The sequence below is a fragment of the Chrysemys picta genome, chromosome 9, assembly GCF_011386835.1.
Source record: "Chrysemys picta bellii isolate R12L10 chromosome 9, ASM1138683v2, whole genome shotgun sequence".
Classification (NCBI taxonomy): Eukaryota; Metazoa; Chordata; order Testudines; family Emydidae; genus Chrysemys; species Chrysemys picta.
The window spans coordinates 42,743,937-42,767,147 of NC_088799.1; the positions used below are offsets into that span (position 1 = coordinate 42,743,937).

The following is a 23,211-nucleotide window of genomic DNA, read 5'->3' on the forward strand; positions in this document are numbered from 1 at the left end:
CTACAACCTCCACGCAGCTATTTTTAGTGTGCTACCTCAAGCTGAGCTAGCGTGAGTCTGTCTATCCGCACTAGGAATCACACCTCCCAACTGCAGTGTGAATATAGCCTTTCTGTCACAGAAATGAGTGCTTAATCTCATTTACCTTTCATGCACTGATTTGTTTTGTATTTTTTAACATTGTAGATACTGAAAAGAGCATATTTAAATAAAAATAAAGTACTCTAGATGTAAGTATTCTTAAATGTTTGGAAAACTTCCAAATAAACTTCCCCATTGTCCTAATAGTTCTGCAGATGTGCTTTTAAAAAATGGATTTAAGAAAGGAAAAATTATCCAGCTGTGACTAGTACGTCTGATATCCTTTGACCTTCACATTTTGATCAGCAGATGCTCACCTGGGACATTGAGCTAGTTGGCCTACACTTCCCTCTTAATGCAGATTCAGAAGAGGAATGTAAACAAGAGCAGGCTGTATTTTTGGAATTTTCTTGGCTCTTTCACAAGTCATCTAGCTCTTGCTTCCTCTAAGATCACATCAGTTAACATTTCCTGCTTTAATACCCATTGTCTTTAATTTTAACAATTTAATGCAGTCATAGTCTAAGTTGTAGGAAATAAATATTTTAAATTATTACTTAAGCTTATATTTGGGTACTATCGGGCTATAATTTTCAAACGTAGTTGCTTAAAATTGAGCACCTAAAACCATATTTATACATTTTAATAAGTGGTACCATTGAGATCAAAATTCAGCCATAACATATCAGCATCTGGGGTTTTTATCTGCCTCAACATGTAGGTCTCTGTGTTTTTGATGGTTCAGCACCTGCACTGGTACTCTGGCATATTTGTTTTGGTGTTTAAGTGTTGAGGTACCTATGTTGTCAGTGCTTCAGTACCTGTGTTTGTTGGTGCTCAGCACCTGCTTTGGTGCGTCAGCATCAGTATATTTTTAGAGTTCCAGCACAAGTGGTTGTGGTACTTCAGCTCCTATGTCATGCTGCTCCCTGACAGAGGGAAATAGTATGACTGGATATTCCCATCTCTGGGCTGAATATCTGGTACATCAGGTAGTTTGAATATATATTTCTATGGCAAAGCAGTATTTATATTCCAGATAATCTTTGTACTATCTTTCAATCTTTCTGAAGCCTGCAAATATCAATTCTTCTCATCAGTCTGTGTTACTGAAAATAACCTCACTGACTGAAACATTGATTTTTTTTTTTTCCTCAGGGATTGTAACATGGGCATTTGAGCTAATTTTTTTTTAATGGATCTGCATCCCTGGCAACGCTGTCAATGAGATTGCACAGGATATAAATCAGCATGGAATGTGGCCCCTTAAATTTTAAATGACAGCCTTGGATAGTCATTAACATTACAAAATAAGTGCACATTTGTCATATTTGAGTGAAACCATTCAGCTCTGATCTGACATGCAGTGGAAAGTGGAAATCTCCCTTTGTGGATAAAAGGATTCACTAATCAGAGCGAGAACATGTAAATTACTTTCATCATTCAGCTTGTAATGAATAAGTGGTCTTTTCATTGTGAAATATTTGTATTATCCTACTAATAGGAAGGGTTTTTTAGTATAGATGTTGCTTATGACTAAAGAAAAGTGTGTGTGTGTGTGTGTGTGTGTGTGTGTGTGTTTTTAAAAAAAAAAAAATGTAGTGTTGATATCCCATTTACATTTGCTCTGGGTTGCTGATTTAACACTGACCAGACCTACTGTCTCACTACTACATGGATATATGCATTAGAAAAGGTATTTTCAGAGGGCAGATTAATTTTAAAAGTGCCTATATTTTAATTTAATAAAAGCAAAACAGTGTTTTGATAATATGATCACTTCTTTTCAGCGACTTTTATAAATCTATTTCCTCAATTATTCTAATATGTGCTCTAGTGTTTCTTGTACTAACAGATCTTATTCATATATACTTGGTCAGGGATAGATCTGCCATAAGGGATAAAAATAACAAGGGCAGTAAAACTTCACTAATTTTACTAATCGCTGATAGTGTTATAGGTGACTGTGAGCTAGAAGTGGATCAACTTTTGCTATTTTCATAAATATTTCATAATTTCAAATTATAGAAATACATGCCCCTTAACCAGTTTGAGAAATAATGCTTCTGTTTGCAGGCATGTAGCAATTTAGATCAATACTGCAGCTGTAGCATGAATTAGGGAATTAGGATAGTCTTGTGGTTAAGGCAGCTGGAATCAACTCCCAGTGATGTCACAGGTTTCTTATGTGACTTTGGGCAAGTCTATTAATCTTTCTGTTCCCCAGCTTTGCATCTCCAAAATGGGGATCTATATTCCTTTTCTCCCACTGATATTTGTGGAACAGTGACAGTTTTTTACTGAGTATATATACAGTGCGGTCCTGATCCCACATTTGGGACCTCTAGACACTACTATGAAGTTTATAATGATGAAGTGTATATTTTTAACAAAAGCAGCCCTCAGGAAAATTGTACACCTTACTGGATGACTAATTTAAACTTGTAGGGTCAGATCCCGGAGTACAGCTAAAATGTACAGAACCGAAGTCAAGGGGTGTGTTTTGAGTTGTGCTAAAGCTTTCATTTGGACTGCCCTGATCTTTGTGGTGTTGTGCATATTTTTTCTTTCTTGTGGTCTGTTAGACTGAATGCTACTCTGATCATTTTAGGGGGTGAAAATCTAACCCAGGATCTGCATAGCAAAGGGGATCCAGACCATGCCCTCTTTTCATTAACCACGTTCTGTAGCTTTAGCTCTATGGGCTATATCTTCCTTTTCCACTATGCTGGTAGCAGGGAGTGTGTATGGAATTTGAGTACCCAGGTCATCTGCACACCATTATAGGATCATCCTTCACTATGGTGTTCTTCCCTGGGTCACTTATACTCGCAGCCAAAGTGACGACAGTACAGAGCAAGCAGTCAGATTACATCCAAAGATGTGCTGCAGAATTTGAATGGGCTAAAATGTATAATATGAAAAGGTTTTTTGTCCGTCCATCTCCCCTCCCACCCACCCCCCAAAAAAACCTTAATTTTTCCACAAAAAGTTTTTCTTTATCTTCATCAAAATTTTCATGTTTTCAAGAAATTTCCCACAAAACTTTGCCAATTTTTTTACTGAAATCATTTAGAACATTTCTTATTTTTAGTTATCTGATTTTTTCTTTGCTAAAACCACTGTTTACTTACTGAAAACCAGGTTTTCAGAAAACAAAACTCCACCAAAAGAACCCCAGAAGAACAGCTGAAAAATGAGAAAATTTTCAAAAAATTGTTTTCCTGGGTTTTGAACCAGCTAGCCCCATAATCTTCTTCCAAATAATTATGATCAGGAAAATCTGTCCATCTAATTTCTCAACTATATATTGAACAGGTGACTGACTATAGATATTGTTGTTTTTAAAACAGCTTCAGGCTCTTCTTCAAATATGGTCAAAACTGCCTCCTAGAGAAGCATTAGAGTTGCTGGATTTCAATTATCCGGACCAGTATGTGAGAGAATATGCAGTGGGCTGTTTAAAGCAAATGAGGTAAGTTATGGTAATTGTTCTGCTGTAAAAGTATTATTGGGGGGGAAATTGCATTCTACTTTTTTACAAGAGAAGAAAGGACTCAGAATCAAAAGTGGTCTAAGAACACATTCTTTCCCACACAAGGATCCCCAAGTAAAATAATACATACAAACAATTAGTTAAACTCTTTTAGAATGGCCTAATTATAGTCTAGTCTGGCAGCCCATTAACACCTCAGTATACTGCCATTCTGGGAACAAAGTTCATGTCCTTCCCTTTCAAGAAGAGGCTTGCAGTGTCCTTATCCCAAAGAAAGGAAATGTCTTTCCTCCCCACTTAGGGCATCTACACTTACTGGGGATCGACGCTGCGGTGATCGATGCACCGGGGTCAATTTAACAGGTTTAGTAAAGACCCGCTAAATTGACCACAAAGCTCTCTCCCATCGACTCGGTTCTCCACCAGAATGAGAAGAGTAAGGGAAGTCAACGGGAGAGCGTCTCACGTCAATGCAGCGTGGTGTAGACACCACAGTAAGTCGACCTAAGCTACGTCGACTCCAGCTATGTTGTTCACGTAGTTGGAGTTGCGTAACTTAGGTCGACTTACCCCCGTAGTGTAGACAAGGCCTTAGTCATTGGGAGAATCACTGTAATGTGGGGCCTTTGATGATAGGGAGAAGTACATGGAGAGTGAAATACTGTGAGGATCACAAACCAGCTAGTCTGTGCCTGAAAATAGTGGCCCAATTACTCACTGTACCATTTAATAAAAAGCTAAGATTTGATAGAGTTGTTGATTTCAGTTTCTTCTCAGAGTTAGTTTCTCCTGCTTGCAGTTCTTCCTTTATAGTGTGCATTTCTGCTGTTGTATAAATTTTGCTCCACAATAAGTTGAACTTTATCATTTGCAGAATTACTGCATTTATCCTGTCCTTGACTCCTGAACTTTGTATGTGATGAACAACTTTTTATTGTCAAGGCTAGGTTATTGACAAAATATTTTGACTTCTTTCAAATGTAAACAAGTAATTGCTCTGTTAACCCTGGCTCACCTAATAATGCTAAATTGGTTATCTGGAATGATTATTCTTAGTAATGTCTCAAAAGCAAAATTCTCTTCAACAGGATATAAGAACTCAGTTTCAGACTTTTATATGCCTGATAAAATACCTCAAGTAAAAATGTAAAGAAAATGTAATCTAAATGGTGGTTAATAATAGAATGGATGGAAGGGACCTTGAGAGGTCATCTAGTCAATCACCCCCATGCTGAAGCAGAACCAAGTGTATCTCTGACAAGTATTTGTCTACCTGTTCTTAAAAGCCTCCAATGATGGGGGTTCCACAACCTTTCTTAGTAACCTATACTAGTTAGAAAGTTTTTTCCTAATATCTAACCTAAATCTCCCTTGCTGCCAATTAACCTGATTACTTCTTGTCCTATCTTCAGTGGATATGAACAACAATTGATCACCATCCTCTTTTCAAATATGTAAAGGGTTGTGATAGACTGTTAGGATGTCACCTATTCGTTGTCTTTTTTTGAAGGCTAAACATACCAGACAGCAGAAAAATACTTGTATTCTAGGCTTTCTTTAAAATTCTAAAATAGATTCTTACAAATAAATAATAGTTAGAAATAAAGTATTATCTTTGTTGGAATTTATGCTACAACAGATTTCAATACTTCTATCCAAATTAAACTTTTTCAGAATATCACTTTAAGCATTCTACCAACTATCATGATTGAGTTTTCAGTAATTTGTAAAGTTTTAATTTTTACTTTTGTCTCTCTTTTGGGTAAAGAGTTCTATAGGCAATTCAGAAGTGGAAAATCTAGAAAGTTCAGCAGGGGAGTTCAGATATGTCCTGACATCGCTAAAGCAACAAAGTCACTACATAAAAAATAGAGAATGCAAGTGTTTATTTCTCTTGGAAATAGATGGTTTCCTGAAAAGATGTATGTTATGTTTGAGAAGGAATAATTTTTTTCAATTATATATGTAACCCTTCTGCCCATCTAAGTTGGCAGCAACAAGGGCCGGGTTCTGTATCTAGGGGTTCCGTTTCAATAACGCAATGCAAAACCGGCTCGAGCCCCCCACCCAGTGACAATTACATACCACCCCCTGGGCGCCTCTCGCAAGCACGGAGTCTGAGTGTAGCAGAAAATGTTTAATAACATGAGGTAAACGACATCAGCATTAAATTGGAAAAAACACCACAAACAGGATTCATAACACAAACCAGGAGCAAAAAACCCACCCCAGCAAATTGGGCTGTGTCCTTTCCCTTTGGTTCTTGAATCCAGCAACCCAAAAATCACCTGGAGTCCCCAAAGTCCAAGACCCTCAAAGTCTCTTGGGTCCAGCAACCCCCCAAAGTCCCAGTCCCTGGTCAGTGCAGCCCCAGAGTAAAAGGGGGGCACGCAGGGTGTTAAGGGGCACCTTATGTGATCCGAGGCCAGCCGGCCATCTCTCCGTGGGGTTCTGCCGCAGCCTTCACCATGAGCCAGTCCACTTTTTGCCGTCCCATGAACTGCTCCGCTCCGCTCACCGACCTGTGAGCCACTCCAGTCGTCCCCGCAAACAGCTCTGCTTGCTGTTCCTTGGGCCGCTCCAACCGTCCCTGCGCTGCTCACTGCTCCGTCAGCTGCTTAGCAATATAGCTTCAGGCTCCCCCACTATTTAACACAGCACTCAGTGATCTCAGCTCTTAATAACTTTAGCACTTTTGTGATTTCAGCTCTTAGCAATTTCAGCTCGTAGTAGGGGAGCCCCAGTGCTGGTGCACCATTGGCCCAAAGTGAATTCAGGTCAGCAGCCTGTAACTAGGCTCCTAATGGAATCAAAGTTAGCTCTGACATTCAACAGTGGAGAGAGGAGGTGGTGCAACTGGTGTTTCAAGCCCTCAAAGAGGGCCCATACCATCAGGTACAAATACCTATCCCCATCCTCTCTCAATTCACTGGGTTTTGTAACCCATGCCCCTTCTCTAGCAAGTGCTACTTAATTACTGGTGAGTCTCTCTGTCATACAACAGTTCCACTGGCCTTGCTTCACCGAATCAGGGTAACAACACTTTATTCTTCCTGCCCCAACAACAGAGAAACTGGGGATCCCACACCAGCCAAAGTAACCACTTTCAGTTGTTGTTGTCCCAGGCTAGGCGGGTGGTTGTGCCTATGCAAACAAGGTCAGCCCCTGAAGTTCTTTTCAACCCTCACCATAATTCACCACCAGATGTCAGGGTAGAGCTTATCCTGACTCTGCTTACATCTAGAACAATTAAGTAATAGGGGGACTTGAAAGTTTATTTGGGTGGCTTTTTGGATGAATTATTGAATACTACTTTAGTTCTGGAGTTTTTTGGTCTGTTTACTTTGTTTTAAATTTTGGCTGCTCTTGACATCTTTTTATGAGAGCCATTCTAAACCAACATGCCACATTTTCATTTTTTAGAGCTACATGACTGCAAAATTATCCGGGTGAAATTGGTGCTGAACCTCAAACAATTGTAGGCTGAAATTTTAATTCAGATCTTGGGTGCTGTGGTTGCATAGATATAGAGCTACCCATTTAACTTCAGATGCAGCTGCAACCTCGCAGAGGGCTGGCAGAATTGTAAGACCCCACAGAAATCTTGTAGTTCACCTTTACTGTCTCATTAGAGCCATAGGATTGACCTCAACATTTGGATGACTATGAAGGATCAAATCCTTGGGAATGGCAGAACTGTAGTTAGTGCACTTCCTTAGACCTGGGACCACTAAGAATCTAGTTTTTCCCTAAAGACAAAGTTTGTCCATTTAGTCACCCTTACCCTTACCTAGCATCCCTGAGTAAACTTACTGAGTTTCACTGACCTGGATTGGGAGTTGCTGAAGTTTATTTTCTTAGGTGATTTCAATGTCCATTCCTGTCATGCCTCTTGCACCACGTGAGGGGGCAGGGTGAGCCTGAGCTGGTGCCTTAGATCCATCTCCACAGTCAGAGTAATTGAAAGAGGGGCCAATGATCTGTTATGAAGCGTTGAAGGCAGTTAATCTGACTATACACACACACTGGAAAAAATTCCTGTTGATTTCACCCAAGCATTTTATGTCCCTTGATTTCCATCAGAAGTTTCTGCTCTAACCATAATGGTGTCGCTCCTTATCATTCAAGGTCTTCTAGAACCTCTTTGGCAGTTTCACACTCAGCCTACATGCATTATTTTTTCTTCCTCATTTGCCTGAAAGGTAGAAACCTTTCCTGTTAGATGTGGACCTTACCATTGTTACAGTGTGTGTGTGTGTGTGTGTGTGTGTGTGAGAATCTAGTTACCTGGCTGTTTATGAGATTTTATTATCTCCTTCCAGTGATGAAGAGCTCTCTCAGTATCTTCTCCAGCTTGTGCAAGTTCTGAAATATGAACCTTTTCTTGATTGTGCCCTCTCCAGATTCCTGGTAGAGAGAGCACTTGCTAATAGGAGGATCGGGCAGATGCTATTTTGGCATCTAAGGTAAGAATTTCCCCTTTTTACTAATGGTGGTGGTGTGTATCAGCGGGCAGAATGAACTCTTTCATACCAAATACAGGTTCTTGAGGATTTTTCATCTTAGCTATTCCCCAATATTGTGTATTTCTTGATCTTTGATGTTGATAATATGAAATTCTTCATAAAATGGCTTAAAAATCAGAAAATGTAATAACAGTAGCGCAATCTCCAAAACAAAAGCTACATTTAAAAAAAAATATTAAATTGCTCCATTTTGGAATTAATATTGTCAGACATTTGCAAGTCTTATTTCTATAATTTGTTTTGCATAGAAATTTAAATGTTTGTTTTGTTTTCATTGGAAATGCAACATTTATACCTCACAAGTTTGAATGAATTTCACTTTTATTTGAATTCTTGTTGAGACATTAAATTTCTTTGATTCTTAGTTGTCACTTTTTGAAGGCAAGAGTAGAACGGCCTTTCTGTGAATGACAAATACCTTGTAGGAAGAGCTTTAGTTTGTCTCAAGCTTAGAAATGTAACCTGTTGCTGTTGGTTTTTTTTAACCTAAAAATAAAGTAAATACAGTACTACATGTTTAATTTTTTGTGGAGAATAATTAGCTTTTGTCCTAATACCTTTAAAATGGTTTGTTTTGGAGGAAGGGGGACTCCTTTGGAAAATTTCCACATTCCTCGTGAACCCTTGAGACTGCCACCATTTTTCCTCACAATACCCCTGCAACTCTAGCATAACTGAAGCCTAGCATCATTCCCTCCATAGATTATCAACACCATTTCTGGCCAAAGAGGTACTGAAGACTGATATAAAGGCATTCCTTCCTTCCTAGTGATTTAAAATGCCTCTGAAATATTCCTAGGCCAAAGAATGAGGAAACTCTAATAGAAACCAACTCTTCTGATTCAAAGTCTAGCACCTAGCCACTGAACTATGTTGCTGTCCTTTGGGAAAGTGGCCCTGCATTAGGATTTTGTTTTTTCAAATGTAGCTTTGCATTTTAGTTAAGTCAGAGTATTGTGTGTTGTATTTAATTACAGTAGTAATAAATTCCTATTGTAATAGCTTGAAGATTTCTTATCTGTAAAATGGATACAATCTATCTTTGCAACTCAGTGATTTTTTTTTTCCTGTTTTCACATGATGCTTCCTGTAGGTCAGAGGTGCACATACCCGCTGTCTCAGTACAGTTTGGTGTAATACTTGAAGCTTACTGCCGAGGAAGTATTGCTCACATGAAAGTGCTTTCCAAACAGGTATTGATTGTTTAAATATTTGTCTTCACTTATTCCTGACTTGCAAGTGAAATATCTATTCCATCAATGATATGGGGCTCATCTGCAAGCTCCTTCCATACAACAGCTGTGTGTGAAAAGGGAAGGTCGGTAGAGAGAAGAAGGGGCTAGTAAGAGAGACATAGGAATGGGGAGCCCAAGCCACTGACACAAGAAGTAGCAAGGGGTTGGGGAGCCCCAGAGGAGGAAAGCTCTCCTGCATGGCAGCCATTTAACTATTCCTGATACTTGCAAATAGGGTGTATGCATCCCGAGGGAACAATGGATTTAGTAGATTACTCTAAAAGATCACTTCCTGCAGCTTTGGCTTTTGTGAGAAGGTAATTCAAACTGTTGCTTTAATAAAGAGGCTGAAATAATGCCTTAAGTTTAATAAGTCTACATAGATCACTATAAAGAGAAATTACAACAGACATAATTTTTGCTATCACTGTGGGGGTACCAGTCAAGAGAAGAGGTGGTGTTCATTTCTAAACATATTATAGTGTGCTGCTGTTAATGATCTGCCAATGTTTACATTGCAAAGCTTGTTCTGAAGAGTTTAATGTGTCAAAATTGCATTGGCTTAAGACCTGGGCTGCTACAGTAATCCGTATTTCTGAAAAACAGAGGTAATATCTGTCTGATTTATTTAATGCACAGCGAAAACATAAACTGAGAGGAGGCAACAAAAAGCAACCCAATTAGAAATTGTCTGATCAAAATTTTCTTTTAGTTCTGATCACATCTGGGTTACAACTGTATCTCAAGAAGTAAATGAAATAGGAATGTACCATTGTTCTTCTCTCTTAGTGCTGTTCAGAAAGCATTGAAAAAGCCATCTCTTACACAAATGTGCTTGTTAGTATTGTTAAAATCATAAAAAGACTAGGTGATGAAATGCTGTCAGTAAGAGACTTAAGGTCAGTGAAGTTTTCTGTGCACTTCTCAGGAAACAAATGTCAACACAATCAAAGAAGGGGCAAAAAAGTTCCCAACTGTGCAAACACGGAAGAAATTCAAAGTAGAAATACTTCAAAAAGTTCCTGTTTGTTCAGCACAGGTTCCATTTTGTCCCCTTGTCAGTGGTGTTTGTACAGCTCCTGGAATTGTGGAAAAGCAGAGTGCTTTAGGTTTTGACAGATGGCTGACCTGGCAGGTCCTCCACTGCCTCAGTTTTATAATCAAACTGCATACAGCTTCCACAGCATCCTGCCTGACAGTTTATCTATAGAAATTTTGAGCTTTAACTCAACACTTTACAGATTAGGCTGAAGTTTCCTTGTATAGAAACTAACTGTTGCAAATGTGAAAGTAGAATATCCTTGAGTGAATAATAATCAGCGCTAGATTATTGATCAAGTTAGCTTTGGTTTAAAGAGGATTTTTTGTATACAATTATAATAAAGACCCATTTTATAACCACTTATCAGTAGTTGAGATTAAAATACAGCATGCACATGTTACTATGTTTATCAGTAGCAAGCCTAGACAGAATGTACAAAGGGCTTTGCTATATTGACATTTGGTGCTGTAATGTCACTGCATTTTCTTCAGTGTCTTTCCTCAAAAAGATTGCCACAAAGAAATAAACAGTGCAGCGAACATCACAAGACATAATACGATATTGGTTACAAATAATTGTCCAGTTACAAGCAACAAGATTTAAAGTTGCTGGTTAAATAATAATAATCTCTTATAAACCCCTAGTAATCAAGGTATTTAAGTATGTGCCTAACTTCCTCGTGTGAGCAAAGTCAATGAAGTCAGTTGAAGTTAATGGGACTGCTCAAATGCTTAAAGGTTAGGGACATGGTTAAGTACAGTTGATCGTGGGATATATATCACTTTTCTTCCATAGTTCTCAAAGCACTTTTAACTCATTCTTGGTCACATTAAAGTTTCACTGCAATGAGGATTTAATAAAACAAAAACCATACTTGCTTTTCTTGAATTTCCCACAGATATACAATATGCCTTACTTGTATGGCTGAGGTCAAACAATTGTGATCAGACAAACATTCTCCCCCACCCCTAATTATTTAATTAGGGAGTAGTAACAGTTTTACAGATCTTTGCCATATAAATATAGGAAACAGAATCATTACAACAGTGAACTTTTGCTTAAAGCGACATTATACAGAAATATATTCATCAGATCTCTCTGTTAACAGGGTGCTACCATATTAACAGAGTGAGCATTACTACACCACCAATGACATGTCATTTCTAGTGATTTTATTAGATTGATTGATAACACATTTAACAGACCAGGCATGTCTATCAAAAGTTAATATTCCAAAAAAATTGGACAAGTGTGCTGGGTTTTTTGCAGGCTGTGGGAGGGAGTTTGGCTCAGGGCTGGGACAGGGGATTGAGGTGCGGACTCTGGGAGGGAGTTAAGGTGCGGGAGGGGATTCCAACCTGGGTCAGAGGGTTGGGGTGCAGGATGGGGTTTGGAGTGCAAGCTCTGGCGGCGCTTATCTCTGGCAGCTGCTGGAAGCGGCTGGCATTTTCCTCCAGCTCCTAGACAGAGGTGCGGCCAGGCGGCTCTGCATGCTGCCGTGTCCTCAGGCGCCGCTCCTGCAGTTCTCATTGGCTGCGGTTCCCAGCCAATGGGAGCTGTGGAGCCAATGCTCAGGGCAGAGACAGCACGTGGAGCCCCTGTGGCCGCGCCTCCGCCTAGGAGCCAGAGGGAAATGCCGTCTGCTTCCGGAAGTCACACAGAGCCAGGGCAGGCCAGGAGCCTGCCTTACCCCCGCTGTGCTGCCAACCGGACTTTAATGGCTCGGTCAACAGCACTGACCGGAGCCGCCAGGATCCCTTTTCGACTGGGTGTTCCGGTCGAAAACCGGATGCCTGAAAACCCTAGTACCTTCTAATGACTGGACATGTCCACCATGTATACATAAAGTCTCCTTTTCCATCACAATTTCTCCAATTTATCCCCTTCAATCTATCTATATTTTTTAACCTGTCTGGTGTGACGTACCCATTAAATAGTATCTTAAAAAGAAATTTTCTTTTATTGTGCTACAGAGTGAGATTACTGGTCTTCTTTTCCAGATCAAACCCTATTCCTCTGGGGTAATTTGTCTATCCAGATCCTTTTCTCAGCATGTCATATATGGACATTTTTTTTGTTAGGAAAGTTGTCTGCAAAGACTGATTCAAACTAATTAGATTTTTTTTGTTTGTTTCCTAATTGACCAGATGCCATTGCTTCTATTAGTTAGCTTTCTGTATGAAAGAGTTTTTCTAGAAAGTTAAGAAACATAATGTCAGCCTTGAAAAGTAGTGGTATTATGGGATAGTAGGCTAGTTAGTTTTGATCTCTAAATAAGTTAGCAAAGTTTCTTTACTAACTAGCTGGCAAATTGTATATATTCCATAGCCTTCCCAGTCTTTAAAGCTCTCTGGTTCATGATTTGGATTAAGAACTGGATTATTTGCAATGGGTGTCATTGGCAAGGGAAAAAAACTTACTTCAGACAAACCATTTCTAACTGGGTAGCTTTTTGTGTCCTCCGCTCAGTTCATTTGAAAGTGAGTCAACTGTAGTGAATAACTAACAAAAATATTTAGAGTGAATTCCTGTTCCCATTTAAATCAATGACAAAATGCTGTTAACTTCAGTGGAGCCAGGATTTCACTTTACATTGTCAGTGAAGATAGGAAAACCAAACGGATAAGTCCCATTTTAATGTTATAATAGGGTCGTTTTCAAGTGTTTGTTATAATGGTGGGTGAAATGGAGGGGTTTAGCACAATTTTATTAAACCAGTGTTCACTATGGCTCCAGTTCTGCAAAAACTTAAACTTAAGCATGTGCTTAATTTTTTGTGGGATCAGTGGCATGATTGTACTTAACTGATATAAGCCAGTTAAAGCAAGGTGCCTGAATCCATATTTAGATTCTTAAATAAATTTGTTTTTTTCAGATGTGATGAATGCCAACTGCTCCCACTGACTTCAGTATGAATTTAGGTGCCAAATTTTAGGCAACTAGTTTGAAATTTGGCCAGAGTTCTTGTATATGGAAGAGATAATGCATGTATATAGACCATACACTAAAATAAGTTTTATGGGGGAAAATTTTCAAAAACACCTAAGTTTTATTTTCAAAAATTTAGGAGCTTGTCTCATTGAAAGTGTGTGGGACTTAGGCTCCTGAGTGCTTTTGTCATTTTAGAAAAGGCGACTTAGAAGTCTCAGGTACTTAAGTGCTCTTGAAAATTTTACTCTCTTCAGAAATGGCATCTTCATTACAATCTACTCTTCCTGTATTGAAAGAAACTGTTACTATTGCTGGCTTTAATATTTTAACCAAATCTTTAATTGGCCTTTTATTTTGAAAATGAGACTTTGCATTTGTAGTTGTATAATATGGATTTCAAATTATCCTTTTATTTAGAATTTCATAAATGATTCAAAAATTAATACTTTAAAAAATCTATTTCAGGTTGAAGCCCTCAATAAATTGAAGACCTTAAATAGTATAATAAAACTGAATGCCATGAAGCAAAGCAAAGCAAAAGGAAAAGATGCAATGCACACCTGTTTAAAACAAAATGCATACAGAGAAGCACTTTCTGACCTCCAGTCACCTTTGAATCCCTCTGTTATACTATCAGAACTATAGTAAGTTATATACGATTGTCTGTTTACATTTTCACCGTAACTTTAATATGGAAACACTTTGATTTCGGTTGTCTGTGCAGCTCAGCAGGCGCTCTGCCGCAGAGTACATTTTCAAGCGTGGGAGAAGGTCTGTCGGTCTGGTATCATCCTAGCTATGTAAGCAAATTTCTGCTTTCTTAAGGTTAAGATGTCAGTTTTAGTTTGGTGTTGAAGATTTTTGCTATCCACCTTAAAACTTAAAGCTCTTTCTGATCTCTTAGTTAAATATATATGTGACATTGCAGTTTATGATTTTATGAAAATATGCTGATGAGTGTGAATATAATGTAACTAAAATATGTTTCATGCAAAAGGTCTCTTGTGAGGTATCATTACAAGGCTTATAATCTATTGAGTGTGGTCATCCTATTTGTATAAATGTATCACTCTTGTATCTGAACCTGGAAATATGAAATATAACTCTGAGGGCCTATTGTAATTATGCAAAGTGTGGGCCATTAATGGTGGTTTGGATCTCATCAGTCAGGACAGTTGACTGTGGATTGCTCTGATGGCAGGCAGGCCTTCCTGTGAGTCAGGCTGGGAGGAATGAAGGCTTGGGGTCTTACAGTGACATGTAATCATGTCACCTGAACTGGAATCCATCTTTAACCTGGTGTTTTTCCATTGAGAAGGAGGGGTGGGAACCCAGAGGGACAAAGGATTCCCACCTTATGCAAAAGATATATAAGTGGGTGGAACAGAACAAAGGGGGCGGCCATCATGAGAAATCCCCTAGCTACCACCTGAGCTGGAATAAGGGCTGTACCAGGGGAAAGGATTGTGCCTAGACTAGGAAGGCATCCAGTCTGTGAAAGAAACTTATTGAAACATCTCTGAGGGTGAGATTTTTATCTGTATTCAGTTTTATTACTATTACTATACTAGGCTTACACTTGCGTGTTTTGTTTTATTTTGCTTGGTAATTCACTTTGTTCTGTCTGTTACTACTTGGAATCACTTAAATGACTTTTTACTTATTAATTAACCCAAAGTATGTGGGGGGTCAAACAGTTGTGCATCTCTCTCGATCAGTGTTATAGAAGGCGAACAATTTATGAGTTTACCCTGTATAAGTTTTATACAGGGTAAAACGGATTTATTTGGGTTTGGACCCCATTGGGAGATGGGCATCTGAGAGTTCAAGACAGGAACACTTCTATAAGCTGCTTTCAGTTAAGTCTGCAGCTTTGGGGCACGTGTTGGAGCAGACCCTGGGTCGGTGTTGGAGCAGACTGGCATGTCTGGCTCAACAAGACAGGGTGCTGGAGTCCCAAGCTGGCAGGGAAAGCAGGGGCAGAAGTAGTCTTGGCACGTCAGTTGATAGCCCCAAGGGGGTTTCTGTGATCCAACCCGTCACAATATATATAAAGCTAAAAGTGAGTCAGAGTACAGTCTTGGCTTCTGTTCACAACAATAAACACATTAGCCAGTACAATACTATGCTCAGCAGTTAAATACAAGCATAAAACTAAAATTTGACTGGGTTGGATTTAAAGAAGGTAATGTATTTTCTTAGAAAATACAGACAGCTATTTCAGGCATTAGGTTTAGTAATTTCCAGATATAAATGTATATAGATAAATAAGTAACGTAAATTCGCCAAGTATAACTGACACGATAGTGCTGAAATGAAAGTTTGGAATGGCATTCCACCAAAGTATAAGAAAATTCCACACTAGAACTCTAAAACTTTTTATTGCCCTTCATTCTTACAAATAAAAAGAATATTTACTTAATTGAGTAAAATAGTTGTTGTATTTCCCTCCAGTGTTGAGAAGTGTAAATATATGGATTCTAAAATGAAGCCTTTATGGATAGTATACAACAATAAGATGTTTGGAGGGGATCTCTTGGGGATCATCTTTAAAAATGGCGATGGTAAGTGATATTAAGAATTTATATTTTTTGCTTCTCCTTTTGCATTTAGACTGGCTTTTTTATTACCATAAGTTACGCATGCCTTCCGATGGCTCGATAAGCAGATACTATTAAGCCTACCCCATTAGAAACCCATCCATGTGTCAGTTTATCTGTTAGGGCTCCAAATTATTTATTCGCCCCATTTAACCTTTGGAACTGATGTAGTATTTGATTGGGCAGTGTTCTTTGAATAAAATGTTATAATGTTATGTTTTGATGTAATTGACTACGGACTTTTTAATGCCTTTAATACAAACAGGAAATTATTTAATTAAAGTAGAAATTTTTTATCTTTCCCTTGCAGATCTACGACAAGACATGTTGACACTCCAGATTTTGCGTTTGATGGACTTACTTTGGAAAGAAGCTGGTCTCGATCTCCGGTAAGAATTTTTACTGAATCCAATGTAAAGAGAACCCAGTTTCCCTGAGTAGACAAGGTAGTCTAATGTGGTACATTTTCACTTCTCATATCAGCAGTGATGGGAAAATTTCATTAGTCACAAGTTTTCAGGCCTTCTGGTTAACAAATGTGCCTGCAGTTATCATGGTTTCACATGCAATAGTTCTAAATGTATTCACAAGTTATATGCATATTCAAGCAATTATTTGATTGTGTCTTTTTGTGCAATCAGACATGGTCCACTATAAAGGTCTGAGGTCTTGTTCTGCTGTGCAGTCTTTAACCTTAACTCTTACTTTGCTTTCCTGAATTCTTTTGCTTAGTTTTCCTGCAGTTCAGTGTGCTGATAAAGACTGATAAAGTGGAGAAGGCTTTGGGAAAAACAGATTAGTGCTGCCCTTGTGGCAAGGTAGTTCAATCCAGTCTGACTAAGTCTGTCTCTCTCTTATGCCAGAAATCTTAACTGTTAACCCAGGGTCTTCAGCACAGTCTCTACACCAGATAGTGAGGAATAGTCTTCAACAAGCCTGGAATCTGGGAACCAGGTACCTTAAGCTTTAACAAAGGGAATTGACCGTTGAGGATGTGACTGTTTTTTCCTTGTCCCAAACTTATCTTCTTCACTGGACAAGGCCTTTTTAGTGACAAGAATACATCTGACTAAAACAGCCTCAATGCCCACTGAGCACTTAAAAGAAAGGGGTTCATCATTAAAAGCTCACCTGCTGTGCCAGCTAGGGTTGCCTTTGCTTCCTCAGTCTTTTTCTGATGAGATTTCACTTGCCAGTGATTAAAATTCAGATGACCTTTCTGCTGCTCATTGTCCCAGCCTCGGGCAATATGGACCCGCAGTAAATGAACCTGACTTTTCAACTAAGGGAGGAGTCCAAGAAAGCATCCCCAACCATTCCTTGCATTTTGTCCTTAAAGACCATTCAGTGTTACAAAGGAACACCTCAAAATTACTAACACTGACTCGCACAGCTCTTCTCAAAGGCCCTCCACATAGGTTTATCCTCCTTGAAACCTAACAATGCTGTACCCCCTCCGCCCAGCTTATCCAAAAAATTGATTAATAATAGTCGAACGGTGCCAGACTTCCACTTTGCACTCACAATTAACTCCTCCAAACTGCAAATGGCAGGTGGACAGGTGCAAATTTAAGGATTTACACCCATATAAAGGTGAATTCTGCAATGGCCAAAAGTTTTGGTAATTCCATTTTTGCCAGAGAAGTCAATGCTATCTTCAGGAATCTCCTAACCAGTGGTTCTCAGCATTTTTGGGTTTCTGACTCAAAATGGTCCAAATTATTGTGGGAAAGAAATAATGGAAGTAGTGAAGTAAATGGAAAATGATGTACTTTTTTGTTGTGTACCAAGCAAATATGCGGTCACCTTTGCCATGGTGAAGTCTCGTCATGTTAATTCTGCCTCTCATTTGTATGACCGCTTTCATGCCATCAATTGCGTTGTCTGTTTGGCTTTCTTTTGGAACTTAGGCCCAGATTTTTAAAGGTAGTTAGGCATTGCTGCATTCAGCGTTAAAATGCCTAACCGAATTAGGAGCCTAAATCCCATCATCTATCAATGGGATTTAGGATCCTAAGTGCCTAAATCAGTATTGCAAATGAGATTTAGGCTCCTAAATCATCTAGGCATTGCAGCACTGAACACAGCAAGGCCTAAATACCTTTTAAAATCTTGGCCTTAGTCTTTTGGTGACAGGAAAAACACTAATGAGGGTACAGCAGACAATTTTTATGATCCTTTGGTATATGTCAGGAATATATAATTCTGGAAAACATTGTCTGTGATATTCTGTCATGTGATGATTTTGTGGATTATCTGTTAACTTGGTCTTTCAGATCTAATATAAATATGCTTCATGTTGTGGTCCAGGAAGTGGTAGTCCTAGTTAGCATTCATGCTGTGTATGTCGAAGTGAGGTAAAAACTTAGAAGGCAAATCTCTGCTTGCCAGTCAGAATAGAGAATTTTGAACAAAGAGCATACTTATGTTTGGCTAAAGCTAGGGGGCTAGCTATTGGCCGAGCCATGAATTATCTAGGGGACTAGCCACTAGTTGAGCTGTGAACTAGCTGGAGGCGGGGCTAGCTACTGTGTTGAATTTTGGTAGTGTGCGGATCTGGAATACAACTTTGCAGTTCTCTGATAACCAGACCTAAGTGGCAGGCAGAAGAGAATTGGAAATTAGACACATTAAGCTATTCATGAGTAGATATCCATATGGATCCCTTACAGTTGGATTTCAATATCCGACTGAGAAGTATTAGATCTGTGGGAGACCCAAAGGCCATGGAAGGAAATAAAGATTCTTCCCCTGACGGTTTTTTTTTTTTTTTTTTTTTTTTTAAATTCTCAAGGCAGTGTGAATTGTCATTTTGATGTATTCGGAGTTACTGTATCATAATATATGGAGATATACTTATCTCATAGAGCTGGAAGGGACTCTGAAAGGTCATTGAGTACAGCCCCCTGCCTTCACTAGCAGGACCAAGTACTGATTTTGCCCCAGATCCTCAAGTGGCCCCCTCAAGGATTGAACTCACAACCCTGGGTTTAGCAGGCCAATGCTCAAACCACTGAGCTATCCTTCCCCCCAAGAGGGATCATTGACCTGCCAACTCCAGTTAAGCACTTTCATCTCATACAGCCCTCTTGCAGCTCTCAAACTGAGAATACATTTATGTGGCAAGTATATGGCATAGCTGAGCACCTTTGAGGTCATTTGTTTGCTCTGCTATCCTTAATTGCCCTCAATGGTCATTCTGGGGCAATGCTGAATGGGCTAGAATGTTTGAATACCAAGTTCAGCTGACTTGTCTTTTCTCTGGTGTCAAGTATCAGGGGGTAACCGTGTTAGTCTGTATCTACAAAAGCAACAAGGAGTCTGTTGGCACCTTAAAGACTAACAGATTTATTTGGGCATAAGCTTTCGTGGGTAAAAACCTCACTTCTTCAGATGCATAGAGTGAAAGTTACAGATGCAGGCATTATATACTGACACATGAAGAGCAGGGAGTTACTTCGCAAGAAGAGTACCAGTGTTGACAGGGCCAATTCAATCAGGGTGGATGTAGTCCACTCCCAATAATAGATGAGGAGGTGTCAATTCCAAGAGAGGAAAAGCTGCTTCTGTAATGAGCCAGCCACTCCCAGTCCCTATTCAAGCCCAGATTAATGGTGTTAAATTTGCAAATTAATTTTAGTTCTGCTGTTTCTCTTTGAAGTCTGTTTCTGAAGTTTTTTTGTTCAATGATAGTGACTTTTAAATCTGTAATAGAATGACCAGGGAGATTGAAGTGTTCACTTACTGGCTTGTGTATGTTACCATTCCTGATGTCCGATTTGTGTCCATTTATTCTTTTGCGGAGGGACTGTCCGGTTTGGCCTATGTACATGGCAGAGGGGCATTGCTGGCACATGATGGCATATATAACATTAGTGGATGTGCAGGTGAATGAGCCCTTGATGGTGTGGCTGATGTGGTGGGGTCCTCTGATGGTGTCGCCAGAGTAGATATGGGGACAGAGTAGGCAACGAGGTTTGCTACAGGGATTGGTTTCTGTGGTGTGGTGTGTAGTTGCTGGTGAGTATTTGCTTCAGGTTGGGGGGTTGTCTGTAAGTGAGGACTGGCCTGCCTCCCAAGGTCGGTGAGAGTGAGGGATCATTTTCCAGGATAGGTTGTAGATCGTGGATAATGCGCTGGAGAGATTTTAGCTGGGGGCTGTATGTGATGACCAGTGGTGTTCTGTTTTTGTCCTTGTTGGGCCTGTCCTGTAGTAGGTGATTTCTGGGTACCCGTATTGCTCTGTCAATCTGTTTCCTCACTTCCCCAGGTGGGTATTGTAGTTTTACGAATGTTTGATAAAGATCTTGTAGGTGTTTGTCTCTGTCTGAGGGGTTGGAGCAAATTCGGTTGTATCTTAGGGCTTGGCTGTAGACAATGGATCGTGTGATGCGTCTTGGATGGAAGCTGGAGGCGTGTAGGTACGTATAGCGGTCAGTAGGTTTCCGGTATAGGATGGTGTTTATGTGACCATCACTTATTTGCACTGTAGTGTCCAGGAAGTGAATCTCTTGTGTGGACTGGTCCAGGCTGAGGTTGATGGTGGGGTGGAAATTGTCGAAGCCCAGGTGGAATTCTTCAAGGGCCTCCTTTCCATTGGTCCATATGATGAAGATGTCATCAGTGTAGCGCAAGTAGAGGAGGGGCACTAGGGGACGAGAGCTGAGGAAGCGTTGTTCTAAGTCAGCCATAAAAATGTTGGCATACTGTGGGGCCATGCGGGTACCCATAGCAGTGCCACTGACTTGAAGGTATAAGTTGTCCCCAAATCTGAAGTGGTGGTGGGTGAGGACAAAGTCTGCGGAAGCACACAGAGTGCTTCCGCAGACGTGCACAGGCTGAAATTGTGGACAAACAACATCACTTGTCCCATAACCTCAGCCGTACAGTACGCAATGCCATCCACAGCCTCAGAAACAACTTTGACATTATCATCAAAGGGGCTGACAAAGGAGGTGCTGTAGTCATAATGAACAGGTCGAATTATGAACAGGAGGCTGCCAGGCAACTCTCCAAGACCATGTTCTACAGGCCACTATCCTCTGATCCCACTGAGGAATACCAAAAGGAACTACACCATCTGCTCAAGAAATTCCCAGCTACAGTACGGGAACAAATCTACATGGACACACCCCCAGAACCCAGACCAGGGGTATTCTATCTGCTACCCAAGATCCATAAACCTGGAAACCCTGGACGCCCCATCATCTCAAGCATTGGCACTCTTACAGCAGGATTATCTGGCTATTTGGACTCTCTCCTCAGACCCTACGCTACCAGCACTCCCAGCTCTCTTCGAGACACCACCGACTTCCTGAGGAAACTACAGTGCATTGGTGTTCTTCCTGAAAACACCATCCTGGCCACCATGGATGTAGAAGCATTTTACACCAATATTCCACATGAGGATGGACTACAAGCTGTCAGGAACAGTATCCCTGATGATGCCACAGCACGCCTGGTGGCTGAGCTTTGTGACTTTGTCCTCACCCACAACCACTTCAGATTTGGGGACAACTTATACCTTCAAATCACGCTTCACATCTTCAAGACAGGTTTCTATTAGTAGGGTGGCTTTTCCCACAATGTCCAGTACACCGAATTCATGCATACATATCAGTTAACTATTACTTTTCAAGGACTCAAGACATCACCTTGAACAGTGCTTTGTTATCATCTGGAGGGAGGCGAGCTCTTTTCATGTCTCTAATATAAATATGTTACACACATTATTAAAATCATCCAAATTTATAGACTGATAAAATCAGGCTAGATATGGCCATCACAGCATGTCATTTTAGTAGTTTTCATAATTCAAGTATTTTTACTGGATTGGAGTCCTCTTTGATTTGTTGTTTTACCGGCATTCATATCTATTAGTTGATATTACTGGAAGTGGGTTTCGTACTGCTTCTTCATGCCAAAAAGTTAGCTTATGACCATCTGCTGCATATATTTATAACCCTGTAGCTACTTTCATTAATAGCAGAGGCTCAACATTTCTGTAGAGTGCAAAAATGGCCACAAAGGAAACAATCACAAAGTGCTTTGGGAGCAAATTATGTTCCTGTATATGCATTTGTAGTTCATTATTGAAATCATTCACTGAAGAACAAAAATTTTTTTATTGCACAGCATATTAGGTACCACTGTCTTTAAATGTTAATATTTATCTTTTTTTAACCCAAATTGAAACCTGAATTCTGTATTTTATTTTGTCTGAAAATTTGTATTAAATTGGATTCTTACTTAAAATTTAAACTGGCAAGTTTTACAGTAGAGGGAAAGAAGAATGTAGATGAAGGTTCAAGACAGGACTAAGAAAGATTACTATCCCCCCATCCACCCCTTCCTCTCCCTCGCCTGGAGTAAGTATTTCAGTTCATTTTGTTTGGAAACAGTTTTTGCACTAGTGCGGTCTATCCTAATTCTGCAGAATTGTGGGATGTTTTTCACAGTGAAAAGTCTCTAGAATAGAAACCAAATGCATGTTAAGACCTTATATATAATGACCCAAAAGTAGACACAGGTAATCTAATTATCTAAAAGGAGTAATCTAAAAATAGTTAATACTGTAATTTTTAATTAAATAAAACCAAGGAATTTCGCAGTTTTGAGGAGGAAATGGAGTTTGCCAAATCTCCCAGTGTCGTCTTACCTGTTAAGAGAATACTGCCTGTCACTGCAGGAAATTGCCTTTGTGAATTTCTGTGCTGAAATTGAAACCTATCCTCTTAAAGGCATTTAGGCAAAAATCTTCTCTCAGCTTTCTGTGGTGTATTTAAATAAGTTTCTAACTTAAGTTGGGTAAATAAAGGAATATTAGAGTTAAGATCATCAATCTGGTCTCTCTTCAAGCTTTTATATAGGTATCTCAGTTGTGTGTGATGATTCATGCTACATGAGGTGCAATACTTAGACTGCTCATTTTCACTCTGCCTAATTTTATAAGATTGTCAGAACTTTAACTTTTTTAACATAATTTTGTATTCATTCTAGTCAAATTTGAAGCATATTTAGCACAGTTTAATATAGCCCGAAGGCAAAATGAACAGAGGCAACAACATGTGGGACTGTTACAAATAAGCCTAGTTTCTGTTTGATGTAAGGTAATGCATGCCTGGTGAAAGTAACTTTCTTTGCTTAGTTTTTTCTACTTCTGTGCTATGTTTAAATAAACCTCCAGTGAGTTAACTCTTAAATGCTCTTTTTTACTAGCGCATAATTTTCAAAAAATTACATTTCCTTACCTGTTACGTTTGCCTTTATTTCCTAATGGCAGCTTTTTAAGTTAAACAGT

At 39.5% G+C, this 23,211-nt stretch overlaps 1 protein-coding gene across 14 annotated transcripts in view; it reads left to right on the forward strand.

Moving 5' to 3' along the window:
- PIK3CB (phosphatidylinositol-4,5-bisphosphate 3-kinase catalytic subunit beta) overlaps nucleotides 1-23,211 on the forward strand; it is a 211,793-nt gene that overhangs the window by 166,397 nt on the left and 22,185 nt on the right. For all 14 annotated transcript variants that reach the window (XM_065558075.1, XM_065558079.1, XM_005282507.5 and 11 more), the window contains 6 exons: nucleotides 3,435-3,556; nucleotides 7,900-8,043; nucleotides 9,197-9,296; nucleotides 13,777-13,955; nucleotides 15,766-15,875; nucleotides 16,222-16,300. In XM_065558075.1, the coding sequence (XP_065414147.1) occupies nucleotides 3,435-3,556; nucleotides 7,900-8,043; nucleotides 9,197-9,296; nucleotides 13,777-13,955; nucleotides 15,766-15,875; nucleotides 16,222-16,300 (734 nt within the window). The remainder of the gene's footprint in view (nucleotides 1-3,434; nucleotides 3,557-7,899; nucleotides 8,044-9,196; nucleotides 9,297-13,776; nucleotides 13,956-15,765; nucleotides 15,876-16,221; nucleotides 16,301-23,211) is intronic.